At 36.4% G+C, this 13,731-nt stretch overlaps 1 protein-coding gene across 1 annotated transcript in view; it reads right to left on the bottom strand.

Moving 5' to 3' along the window:
- Positions 1-2,369: 2,369 nt before the first annotated feature.
- Positions 2,370-13,731, bottom strand: part of LOC108728216 (uncharacterized) — a 35,703-nt gene continuing 24,341 nt past the window's right edge. The window contains 8 exon segments of the mRNA XM_018456675.1: positions 2,370-3,008; positions 10,138-10,920; positions 11,030-11,636; positions 11,733-12,112; positions 12,242-12,681; positions 12,829-12,908; positions 12,910-13,096; positions 13,331-13,588. Coding sequence (XP_018312177.1) covers positions 2,673-3,008; positions 10,138-10,920; positions 11,030-11,636; positions 11,733-12,112; positions 12,242-12,681; positions 12,829-12,908; positions 12,910-13,096; positions 13,331-13,588 — 3,071 coding nt within the window. The 3' untranslated portion in view covers positions 2,370-2,672.

The raw sequence follows: 13,731 nt of genomic DNA, 5'->3' as shown, positions 1-13,731 counted from the left end.
CTATGTAATACTTGGTATTGGATAAAGATTTTGCGCACCACTTACCTCATTATAACTCTCATATAGCCCTATTTGATTTTATTCTTGACAATTTCGAGAGTTTTATATATTTATTTTTAAATCCTATAATTTTTAAATAAATGTAAATTAATTAAACAATATAATCAATTTTAATCAAAATATGAAAAAATTATTAACCTATGTACAGTAAGAAATAAGCGATAACACGAGAAAGATATCAGGGTGCTCCGAGATTCGAACTGAAGTCTGGGGGTCTATTCTTGAAAAGAAACGTATACGAAAGTCTAGGGAAATACTACAGTATACGTTACATATACTATAGTATTTTCCTAGTTTTTCGTATACGTTTCTTTTCAAGAATAGAGCCCCTGGTCTTTTCCATATTGGTAGACTTCCGTCCTGCCACCGAGCCACAGCTCTGACGCTGATAACTTCTCTGTTATGCCTATTTCATCTAAATTTCTTACAGTACATTGTCACAATTATCTTATAATGTAGGGTCATTTGTGACAATGTGAAGAGAAATTGGTACACAGCCATTATTACAAATAATTGTAACCTAGCGAACACTACACACAAAAAAATGAATTCTTAAAGGAATGCATAAATGCTTTAATCGAAGAATATTTCATGCTTAAAATAGTGCTAAGAATAAACAATTTCCAATTAAAAATAAATTAGTCTTAAAATAAAATAAATTATATTCTTAGTTCAAAACAAATTTTATTTCAATAAAAGAATAAAGTTGCACTCGTTCATCATTAAATATGCTTGTATTAGCATTATTTTTTCTTCAATGATACCTTTTGTCAACTTATTTCAAGCCCCTAGTATGCTTTCCAGTAACATCAAGATGACAGAAACCAATGCTGCAGTAAGTGATGATAGCTTTGTAAATGAAGTGCTATAAACACATCTATAAAGTCATATCTATAAGTCTATAAATACATTTATAGAACATGCCTCCTAATGTGCACGGAGTACAAGCTCTCAAGGAAAAACTGAATCAAACTCTACTAATGTGATTGAAAGACAAGTGAAATGCTGAAACCGTTCTACCAATACCTCCGTTAGCTATATTGCAAATAATGATGCAAACAGACGGTCAATCTCGTCATAATGGTAGAGAACGCTGGCTGCACACACAGGCTGAGCAATAGATCCGCCGCGGCGGATTTATTGTTCATCTCACCCATTTAACTGTGGATAGCAGATCCGCGAATCCGCCGCGGAAAATCCGCCCGCGTGTATAGGCAACCGCCTCTTCTAAATCCAAAAGTAAATAGTTTCTAAATAATGCGATTGAGTTTGTTAGAACCATGTAATGATTTTAGAAACAAGAACACAATTTTAAGAATAAAATACTTTGCACAAATCTATTTATTATTGACGCCAGTGAACATTTATAATTGAAGAGAACATTTTATGCTTAAATGAAAGTAAATAGCATACAAGAATAAAAATATAAATGAATCAGGAATTCATTTTTTTCTGTGTATGTAACTTGGGGTTCGCTGGGTAATTAATATTCTATTAAAGAATGATAGGATAAACATTTCGAAATGAATCAAAATACATTTTAAAAACAAAAACTTATACTTTGATGTAACATTAATAAAATTAAACAAAAAAAATTAAATGCCGGTATTGCAACGTTTTGAAAATCAGCTTAAAATCGTTATTTTGTGTCTTTTAACCACTATTTTGCTTAAAATTGTGACGTGGTAGCCAACTTTTACCGACATTCAGAACGCAAGAATACGTCAAAAATGACTATTCTCAACACAAACTCCTGTTGCAAAATGGCCTTGCATAGTGAATTATTGTATTCAATAATTAGAAGTTATTATAGACTTTATATTTTAGAGAAAAATAAAACACCATACGACTAAAACAGTATCCGATTAAAATGTAATGATCGTTTAAATAATATTTAGATTTTGATTTTTCATGTATGGTTTTGACAAATACATGAAAGTTTCTTTTTTATACAAAGAAGCATAATTAAGTACTTTTTGTGTTTGATAACATCAAAATTTGTTTTTCATTCAAATATATTACAATGTATAGTCACTCTACTATCACAATTACACATAGTGATCTAAATCTATGTTTAATAGTGAAATTAGACCTAAATATAATTGTGTTGATTCAAAATATTTTTTCTACAAAATAACGTTCGTTTCGTTTATAAAAAGTAAAAAGTAGAAGGCAGCCAACTTAATAAGCAATTTGTCAAAAGAGTGTTAATTTTTCTAAATAATATGTCACTAATATGTTACTCATTTAGAGACTCAAACATTTTTTCTTTTTAGTAAAATGATTTTGAATTTATAATTTGTTTTTTATATGAAATGACCGGATCTCACGAAGTCACATTCGTTTAAGAATATTATAAAACTGGAAGAAAAATTCAAGAAAAATGGCTCTCTGGTTTGTGAAGCATCATATATGAACTACTTTTCCTTTAGGTCGCTGTTCACTAAAATATTTCGTTTATAGTGCCGTTGAAGATGCACGACTAGTACGCTTTATGCGAAATATCATTGTTTGGGAACGTTACGTTTGTACGTGTAGGGCGTACTAAAATTTAATTTACATTACTCGATAAGTAACGTCATTATTCATTTGGAAATACCACTTTACTTCTGCTATAAGTACGCGGTGTGTTTGCTACTGTGCTCAAGTGCGGCAAGAACATCCTGCTTTTGTCTAACGTACAGCCGTCCTTTTTTCCACGGATTTTGCAACTGAAGCGGTTTAAAATCATCCCTTAAACAACGCTCTCGCGCACCAATTACGGCAACTAGACAAAAGTTTGGTAACTCATCGGCCGCGTAAGTGGGTCCCCTTTGTCCTTTTAGGACCACTGCCATATTAAGTTGCTTCACAACAAGATCCACGACTTCCCGCGCCGTGGTCCTTGGTGTTACGTGCAGCTTCAAACTAGTACCAGCTGCTAAACCAGTCTCGTAGGCCGCATAAACCTGCAAAGATATTATGATAATATATCTCTTATAAAGGGTACATCACATGATAGGAAGAATAACAAAATGCAACAATTTAGCATAAGAAATACGATTATCCATAAACGTGTATATATAATTAGGGTCCATAAAACTATATAATTGATACAACATGTTATGTCGATGTGTAAGCTTATGTGTAATATAAATGTGTATATATATATATATATAATATATAAGCTTATGTGTAATATATAAGTTTATGTGTAATATATATGTGTATCTAAAAAATACTTCAATACTTAGTGAATAAAAAGAAGGTGCTATAAAAGAATATTCAGTACTTTATGAATTCTTATTTTTATTTACAAAAGAGTATATATGAAGCCTTTCAAAATTTATTATTTGTTTTAAAGTTAATATTTTTTTGTAATTCACTCTCTAAGTGGCACATACCACTTAACGTATTAAAAAAAGCGTTTAAAAATGTAAGCGCTTTTTTAACACTTTGCAGTGCTACTCCTTATGGAAAAAAACTATTAATGCGTAATAGTGCACAGTAGTGCACTACTGACATTTAATAGTGTCACTACTGATATCAGTAGTATCACCAGTGATACGCAATAGTGTCACTACTGAGCCAGTAGTCTTACTACTGCAGTAATGTATGACGACATATGACATAACATAGAACTATTTTCAGTAATTGTAATGTTTGTTATACAAAATTTATTAGAGTAAAAGGTACATATATATCATTGGAGCAATTAGTATTATTTCAGCTTGTAAAAATAATATTTTACGGTATTATTAAAAACAAGTATTATAGCTAGGTATCGTCATTTACATTACAATTATATTTAACATTAATTATTTTTCTATACATGTTCCGTCTCTGTCATAACATCTTTGACGAGATATGTTACAATTATACGTCCGTTAGCATTATAGGTGTTCATGGTTCTTCGAAGAAGCAGTTCCCGTATGATCGCAGGGTCAAACATAGTAAGTGAACTTACGTATTCAAATGGGTGCATAATTGAATCGTAAAATTAGTTCTCGAATTCATGAAGGAAACTTTTTTATTACAATTTTGTCGTATATCCTCTAAAATATGATGCTAATCAATAATACCTATTTTTGCAATAAAACTTCAGTAAAATTTCAATGAAATTTCAACGAAATTTTTTCCATCACTATTACGCTACTAATCACACTAGTAGTGTAATAGTGATCGAATTTACTATTGCACTATTACACTAATTGTGACACTAATAGTTTTTTTCCGTAAGTGACTTGTAGATCAATAGATCGTTGTAGTGATTTTGTTATCCATTTCAACAAGTATGAGAAGTGGGTAACCTTTTATTTATATAGAACATTAAAAAAAATATTTAAGCCCAGTCGAGGTTCCTATTGAAGGGGAGGTGGGCTTTCTAACATTTTGCAGATTTTGGGCGTTTTTACTGAAAGTGTTAAGGTTAAATGTTGTTGCAATCGATAGTTAATACTTTTATTCCAAAACGGACGGAAACTCCCCCTTAGAAGAGTATAAAATACCCCTCAGAACGGTACAAGAGGTCGCTATACCGGGTCAAAGTAATACATTTATTCTGAAAGAAAAAATTGATAGCGACAAAGTTGAATTTCTGTCTAATTTTTGACACAGTGTGGCGATCTCTTACAACCTTCTGAAGAATATGGAAGCTTCCGCCAATAATACCTTGGAATAAGGGTTCTAACCATCGATTGCAACATTTAACCTTAACGCTTTCAATAAAAACGCTCGAATCTGCAAAATTTTGTAAAACACACCTTCCCTTTAATAGGAACCACAATGGGGCTTAAATTTAAAAAAAAAATTTTCTTTTTATATATGTTTTACATGAAATAGAAAGTTACCTACTTCCTATACTTGCCGAAATGGGTAACATAATCACTACAGTGACCCCTTAGTCTATTAAGTCAACGTCTCAATCTTACAAACACAATTTGTGTTTAGACAAACACTAGAAAAATGCAATACATATCCAAGCTATAATAAATACACAGTCGTATAACACGATATATTGCCATAAAAATCACGTTATTAATAACACAGGCCTGCGATGATTAGAAAACAGAAATGAGAGTAGTCATTTCTTACATAATTTTTCATGCTGAATCGAAATGTGGCAACAAAATTGTTCCATCACATCAGGATTTCGAGATATTCTAACCTAAAGTTGCAAAAAACGCTTTTTTGATATATTCGAGTTTCTGCCGTATTTAGAGTATACCTCTCTCAACATTAGCACTAATTTTACTTGAAAGTACTAAATCTTACCTTTCAAATCCATATTGTTTTAATTTGATATAATTTTTGATAAATCTTGATAAAAGGGGGCTCAGCTCCGATGACCTTGACTTTGACCTTGAAATGTTATCAAGGTCGTAACCTGAGTGACCTTGAACAAATTTTAGCCGTCGCTCGTTATTCATTAAAAAGTTATGAATAAAAAAAGTTGAACTATATAACACGAGAATGCTCTGCTTTAAAATATGTTTGATAATCGTGCATTGTAGGAGATGTCGCGCCGATGACCGCGACTTTGACATATGTCATCAAGGTCATGACCCTGAGTGACCTTCAACAAGTTTGAGCCGTCGTTCGTTAAAAAGTTATGAACAAAAGAAGTTCAACTATATAACACCAGAATTCACTGTTTTAAAATATGTTTGATAGTCATGCACTGTAGGGGACGCTGAGCCGACGACCGCGACTTTGACATACGTCGTCAACGTCATGACCCTGAAAGACCTCCAACAGGTAGATGGCTTTCACCCTCGACTCTTACCCCTCTTCCTCCTGCAAAGGAGCGCACGACTTTCACCCTCGATTTTCTCTTCCCCCCTGCAAAGAGGCGCATGGCTCTCACCTCCGACTTTCCCCCCTCCCCCCTGCAAAAGGACGCACGACACACCCCCGACTCTCACTTTTCTCCCCGCCTGCAAAGGGGCGCATAACTTTCACTGCCGATTGTCACCCTTCTTTCCCCTTGCAAAAGAGCGCACAACTCTCAAACAGGGGGATGGGGAATGAGAATCGGACGCCCCTTTGCAGGGGGAGAGGGTGAGAGTCGTGCGCCCCTTTGCAGGGGGGAGGGGGGAGAATCGAGCGTCTCTTTGTAGGGGGAGGGTGGGATGAGAGTTGTGTGCCCGTTGGCAGGGAGGGAGGGGGGTGAAAGTCGCTTCGTGTTGAAAGTCAAAATCTATGTAGAATAGTATTTAGTATTGCATGTATAGCAGAAATAATGTTATTTTCCAAACTTTTTTTGTTAATAACTTTTTAACGAAAGACGGTTGCGGGCTAAAACCATCTGAAGGTCACTCAGGGCCGTGACCTTGATAACGTATGTCAAGGTCAAGGTCATCCGAGCTGGATCCCCTTTTGTCAAGAGTTACCTAATTTTTTTTCGGAGATGTAACATTGAATTTTTGGTTTCAGTAACAACTGGGCAAATGATATACAGAAATATATTGCAGTCAAGAAATGGGGATATATTTCTTATTCATTGCCTACATATATTTCTTATTCTAAAGCCTACAAATCCTAAGCCCTTAATGTCTAAACTCCTGAGCCATAAACCGCTTAAAGTACCAACCTTTAAATCCTAAAATCTTTGAGTTTAAAAAAATGTTTAAAGAATGGATATTAAGAGTTTTGGATTTGGAGGCTTTGCTCAATTTTCAACTAGTGAATAATAAGTATATCCCCATTCCTTGACTGCAATAAATTTATGTATGTATATCATTTACTCAGTTGTTACTGAAATATGGGTTTGAAAGGTAAGATATAGTACTTTCGTGTAAAATTAGTGCTATGTTAAGAGAGTATACTCTAAATACGGCAGAAACTCGAATATACAAAAATAAGCGTTTTTTGCAACTTTAGGTTAGAATATCTCGAAATCTTGACGTGATGGAACAATTCTGTTACCAGATTCTGATTCAGCATGAAAAACTACCCAGGAAACTGCTACTCCGGCAGCTCTTTTTGTTTCTTTTTAGACTCTTCATTTCACAGGCCTGTGTAATTTTTAATTCTTTATACAATATCTCTTGCCTGTGCGTGCGTGCGTGTGTGCGTGCGTGCGTGCGTGCGTGCGTGTGTGTGTGAAACTGCGTATATCATTTCATGGAAACTCATGAAATATTGATACGATCTCATACTGTGTTATAACACATTACATACACATACAATTTATCTTTAATATACGAGTATTAGGAATGAGATTTAATTTTGAGGGTTTTGCAAGAGATGACACTAATGTCAATATAGTCGAAGACATTCCAATCGCAGCTATTATTTCTTAATGTTTTACTATTACTCCATGATATTTAGTACTTTATTAGCAATAGAGGCAGTAAACATCGTGTTCACCATTTAAAAAATGGAGCTTCCTAAAGAGCATTTTCAGCATGCGTTGCTTTTGTTTTTTTAATCAGAAGAAAACGGCGACTGAAGGTCACAGAATTCTGATAGAAACTGATGGTAATGTTGCTCCATCAATTAAGACATGTGAATATTGATTCAGACGATTCAAAAGTGGTGATTTTAATGTTAACGACAAGGATCATTCGGGACAACCAAAAAAGCTGGAAAATATAGATTAAATTTGCAAGCATTATTGAATGAAAATCCACTTCAGCACAATTCACTTCAGAATTTTCCAGAGAATGGAATATTGATAGTACAACAGTTACTAAACATTTACGTGATATGGGAAAGATTCACAAAGAAGGAAAATGGGTTCCACATCAATTATTGGAAAATGCCATTGCGAACCGATTGAACATTTGCATTTCGTTGATCTCCAGAAAAAAAAAGAGTTTTTTGTATCGAATTGTTACTGGGGATGAAAAATGAATCTATTTTGGTTATCTCATACGAAAAAAATGGGTTGATCCAAGCCAACCAGCAGCATTCACTTCAAGACGCAATATTCACGGTTTAAATGTATTTCTGTGTATTTTATGTGAGATCAAGAAAGTGATGTACTGTGAATTATTAAATTCAAAAGAAACTGTTACCGCGCGCTAAGCGTTATCGACAACAATTATACAAATTGAAGCATTATACCAAAAACGGTCTCCAATTACAAGTAAACGACGCAAAGTGATCCTTCTTCACGACAATGCTCGACTTCATATTGTATTATCAGTGAAGCGAATGCAATTAAAGCTGGAATAATAAGTCTTATCGCACCCCGCATATTCTTCAGACATTGCACCATCTGATTTTCACTTGTTCCAGTCAATGCAACATGTTATAGAGGATACACACTTTCATAATTTCGAAGATGTGCGAAAATTTGCTAAAATTTGGATGAACTCCAAAGAAGAATCTTTATCGCGGAATCCATCTTTTGCCAGAAAGAAGAGAAAATTTATACAAAACGAAGGAAAATATTTTAATTAAAGTATTCGTTCATTATCTTATTTAAATAAATCAGTATTTGAGAACAACATCCTGAAAATTAAATCACGCTCCTAATAGCTATTATAAGGTGTAAAATGATCATAATAAATATTTCATGCCATATTGATTTTGGCATACTAAGCATACGAGGGTAAATCAATAAGTATCAGTGTTAGTAATGAAGACGCAAGATTTTCACAAAACTTTTTTTTATTTTTCAACGTAATCCCCTTTTAGGGGGATACACTTTTCCCAATGTTTCCGCCATTTTTTTAATCCCTCCAAAAAATACGATTCGTCGAACTCTGCAAAATAGGCCTCTGTTTCGGCAATGACCTCCTCATTCGACGTGAATATTTTTCCACCGAGCCATTTTTTCAAGTTTGGAAACAAGAAGAAATCGCAGGGGGCCAAATCCGGAGAGTATACGATGGATGCGGCAGCAATTCGTACCGCAATTCGACCAATTTGACTATGGCGACTGCAGAGGAGTGAGCCGGTCCATTATCCTGATGGAACAACACTTTTATTTTCGCCAAATGGGGGCGCTTTTCTTCAATTCAACATCGAATCGGCCCAATAAGTCAGCATAGTACTGCCCCGTGACAGTTTTGCTTTTCCCCATGTAGTCGATGAAGATTACGCCTTGCTCATTCCAAAAATCAGTGGTCATCATTTTTCAGGCCGATGGGACCGTCTTGGCCTTCTGCGGAACACGTTCGCCGGGTGAAATCCACTGTTTTGACTGTACTTTGGTCTCCGGTGTGTAGTAATGAATCCATGTTTCATCAACGGTTACTACTCGACGCAAAAACTCCTTCGGATTGCGCTTGAACAGCTCCAAACATTGCTTTGAAATTGATAGCCGCATTCGCTTGTTGTCCACCGTGAGCATTCGCGGCACCCATCGGGTCGACAGCTTTTTCATTCCTAAATTATCATGCAAGATATTAAATGCCGTTCCATACGACACGCCTATGGCCTCTGCTACTTCATGCACTTTCGTTCGTCGATCAGCGAGAATCATGTCGTGGACTTTTTCAACGATTTCCTCAGTAACCACTGCCGGACGGCCTGGGCGCTCGTCATCAAAAACAGATGAACGACCATGTTTGAATTCGTTGAACCAATATCTGACGGTTGTCATAGATGGTGAAGAGTTCCCATAGACGGCATCCAACTTCGTTTTTATTTCTTCGCACGTTTTTCCATCCAAAAATAAAAAGCGAATCACGAATCGATATTGTTCTTTTTCTATAGTATCAGAAAACATCAAACACTCTCACTACGAATTGCTGTCAAATCAAGACTATTGCATGAATCACTCTGAAATTTTGTATGGCGTCATTTGAAAGATGGTAGTACACGGTGGTAATGCCAACTTGCATCAGCAACGTCACCTGTCTTCAAACACGGTTACTTATTGATTTACCCTCGTATATGTGACAGCTTACTTAATATGTCCACTACATCGGTTTGCACTAGAGAACCAAGTGAATAATTGTTTTTAATCATAATCGGGTTAGACTTGCGTTCCCTACAGGAAGGAAGAATATCATTTAAAAACTGTATATGGCGAATCCAAGGATTTAACGTTGCTAAAAATTAAAATTTTCGAAATGTTGCATCTAGTATGATAAATGTTAGTATGAGGAAAAATATTAAATATTGCAAAATTAAAGGCTATACCTGAAGAATTCCAGGTAAAGGTGCTGGCATCATCGTTGCCTCTTCCTTCTCCTCGTTTAGATTATCCGACGTAATGGCGGCCATCGCCGCCACGCTCGCAGTTGGTTTGGACATTTTGACCTTGACTGAGTGGCCAGGTTTCAAACAGATGCCCGAATTTGTCGCGGGATAGTCGTCGCTACTCAGTGAGTGCAGACTGTCGGAATTCGTATTGCTCACACTGAGCAGGCTCGTAGTATTCGTCATCGTGGTGGATACACTTAACAACGAACCGCTATAAATGATAGGTTTAATACTCAGTAACGGACTGGTGTTAGCTGATGCCGATGTTATCGTAGCAGAACGATTTCGCGGGCTGTGTTTGTACTTGGAGAAAATCAATGTGTCCTCGGACTTGGAGGGCGGTAATCTCATGTTCTGCAGCGGTACCAGATAATTCGTGCTGCTAGTGGTTGTCAGATTACTACTGCTACTTATCGGTTCGCACGACGATTTCTGTGGCTGCGAAATTGTCGACGTGTTCGAGGTGTTGCTACCTTTGTATATATACTGTCCACTAGGCAGCTGTTGTTCGCTTTTGCTGAATTCTGTCATAAGGAGATTGGAAGATGACTTCGACAGATTGGGACCTGGCCAGCTGCCACGGCCAGGACTCGATTTTACGAGCTTAGGGTCTCTAGGTGGTAATTGTAATAAACTTCGTTTCAAGCTATTACTATTGTTCTTATTTCTATCCAAACTGAGTAAGTGCTTCATAGATATGCCCACGGTTTGCATCGCAATCTGTGAGAAAGTATCAATTAATCACAAACGATATAAAATTAAACAGTGTTTAAATAAACTTAAAGTACAATAAAATACGTTACGGAAAACATTACGTAATAATAATTACGTTTTGTTGGGAGGAGCCACGATCTCTCGCGAAAGTTATAACATCGATTAGCCATCTAGCGCCTTTCCATACGGTGTTCACTTGTGACTGAAGATCTTGTAGTCTCGCCAGTTTGTCCTTCGCAATGCTCAATTCCAAGGAACTGAAGGCTTCTCTGTGATTATGCTGAGCCTGTGCGGTGTCCAATTCCAAGATGCAACTGAGTCTCGAGTAACGATTGATTACATCCTTCTGATACGTACTCAAGTGGACCATTTCGAAGACCTGAATGGGCAACGATAAGAGATCACTGCGCTGTAACAGGATTTCTCGCGTGCCAGGTACGCAGCAGGCTGTTTCGGCAGGTGGTACGACGATTAGGAATGAGACGTCGTGAGTTAGATCTATCACCTCAGCGTCGTATAACCGATGCACCAGCGAATCCTCTGGACTGACCTCTATGTAATTAAACAGACGTCGCGCTGTTGCGGCAACTAGGTCAACAAACAGCTTTTGCTGCTCCGTACCTTGCGCCTCGTTCGTCACATTCTCCTTTTCTTCAGATTCCTTCACGGAAGTCTCAGACGTGCTGATGCGTGTTATTCTTTTGAGATAATCCCATTCCTCCCTTGACAAATAAAAACGAAAGTATGATAATATAACGTAAATAATTCAGAAATGTGATATTTTGTGTTTTAATAAGTTTCAATGAATGTAAACTTACGCTGATACGTGCGGATTGTCGCGAATCTTACAATGTGGCAATACATTCGGAGATTTCGTTGGGACAACGACTTGTATGAGATCTACGCTACTTTGCATTTTCAGATAACCGAGATATAAACCCTTAGATAGTTTAATACTGCTGACTTGATGGTATGTCATTTGTTCTTGTATGCTGGCCATCAAGATGTCGGCGACGTTACTGTCTTCGTGCGTTATGATCTTCTTTATAACTTTATTGAGTGGTAACCATCTGCTGTTTAATACAGAAATCAATTTTGACGACTTTATATAATTTATTGTCGAGATCACTAAGGTGCCTTGAATGTCTCTAATGGGTTTATGGTATAACTGTCCAAGGTCTTGTATGCACAATGCAGTCTGCAAAGTGAATTAAACAAAAATATCATAGGATTATACGTATTTTTATATATTGAACAATACGAGCTCATAAATGGTTAAGCTAAATTAAAGTTTTCTATGTTTTTAATAAACGATTCACAACATTACCTGCATTTGAGCAGCAGCTTGAAGCAACTTTATCCTAAAATGATTAGTCGAGCTGCTGTGACTCTTTTCCATATCCTGCCGAAGGGATTTAACATCATCCCATGTACAGGCAACTTTCATGAGCCAATGAAAATCATTGTAAATACAACTGGGATACATCTCATCAATCTCGATTACGGGTAAGAAGTCCTCGTTGGTAACAAGAACTTTGTCCTCGTGGTAGAGCAGACATGCTAGAAACACTCCTCGTCTGAGATTCTTCTGGAATTTACTTGTTGCCGTGAAGAGTTGCTTTATCGTTGTTTTTTTCTTGTGATTTCGCCTCTGTACCGCTGGCGTTTCTTGTGTATATTCCGGACGCTTTATGTCGGTAAATAGAGTGTTGAGCTGTTCCAGCCGTCCCGCGAATCTGGACATTCTACCGTCTATGTCTCTCCAACCTTGAAATTATCGTAAATATTTATATTATTTGTAAAATCAAGAATATTTAAACTCGTTATGATAATAAACACCGATGATCATAATCATCATTATATAATCGTACTACTGCAACGGTATAACAAGATTGACGCTATACGTATACTTACTGCTAGGTGTAACGTGTGCGGGCGTCGAGTTCCTGAACCTACTATAGCCTTTCAAATTTCCTGCGGCCACACGAAAATGTCTCTTTCTGCTTTATGTCCAAGACTTCTTTCTCGCCGCAAATAACCGAAAAGTCATCGTGCAGGCTCCATTGAACTTTAAATTTAGTACAAATCGGAGAGTCATGCGAGTCTGGTTCTTGAAACCTGACTGTTATTGACATCGTTCCAATGACATCGATCGCGACTGAGAAAGGTATATCGGGTGGGCCTGAAGTAAACGTTTATATTTTAGTGTAAAAGTATTTGTGTATGTGTCACAAATTTATCCCTTCAAAATGGTACTAGATATATATGCTTACATATCTTTGGCGCGCTAACACAATTTGAGAATTTATATTAAATGTTTTATATTAAATATTAAATTAAATATTAAATATTTATATGAAATAAGCATATTAAATCTTTTATATTAAACATTTTACATTAAATCTATTACACTCACGCGCTTGATCGAAACCTAGCAACATTTTTCTGAGGGCCCTGGATCTCCTTTCCCACAGGGCAAGTTGCTTATCCTCTGTGCTACCACTGCATCCCGTGAGGTTGTTGTGTTGTGTGGAAAAACTGGCTCTATGGCAAGGTGGTTCCAATAGATTTGTTCCGCCGCTGCCAGAAGTACTGCCGCCGAGCTCTTGAACTCTGTACTCTGCTTCCGAGAGCAATGATGCTAAGTGGTTACCCAGAGATTCCGGAGACTTGACTGTGTCAATAAAATATCGAACGTATATACAAATTCATAGTTAAATAGTGTCTGAGAGTATGAATTACGATTAATTTAAAATATATTTAAAACAAACTTCACATTTTGATCAGAAATCTATGAACACAGAGTTAGATCCTCTT

This window comes from Mycetomoellerius zeteki, unplaced genomic scaffold (assembly GCF_001594055.1).
Source record: "Mycetomoellerius zeteki isolate Tzet28-1 unplaced genomic scaffold, Tzet1.0 scaffold59, whole genome shotgun sequence".
In the NCBI taxonomy this organism is placed as follows: Eukaryota; Metazoa; Arthropoda; class Insecta; order Hymenoptera; family Formicidae; genus Mycetomoellerius; species Mycetomoellerius zeteki.
Note: the sequence above shows the minus strand (reverse complement) of the source record. Positions and strands in the feature narration are given on the sequence as shown.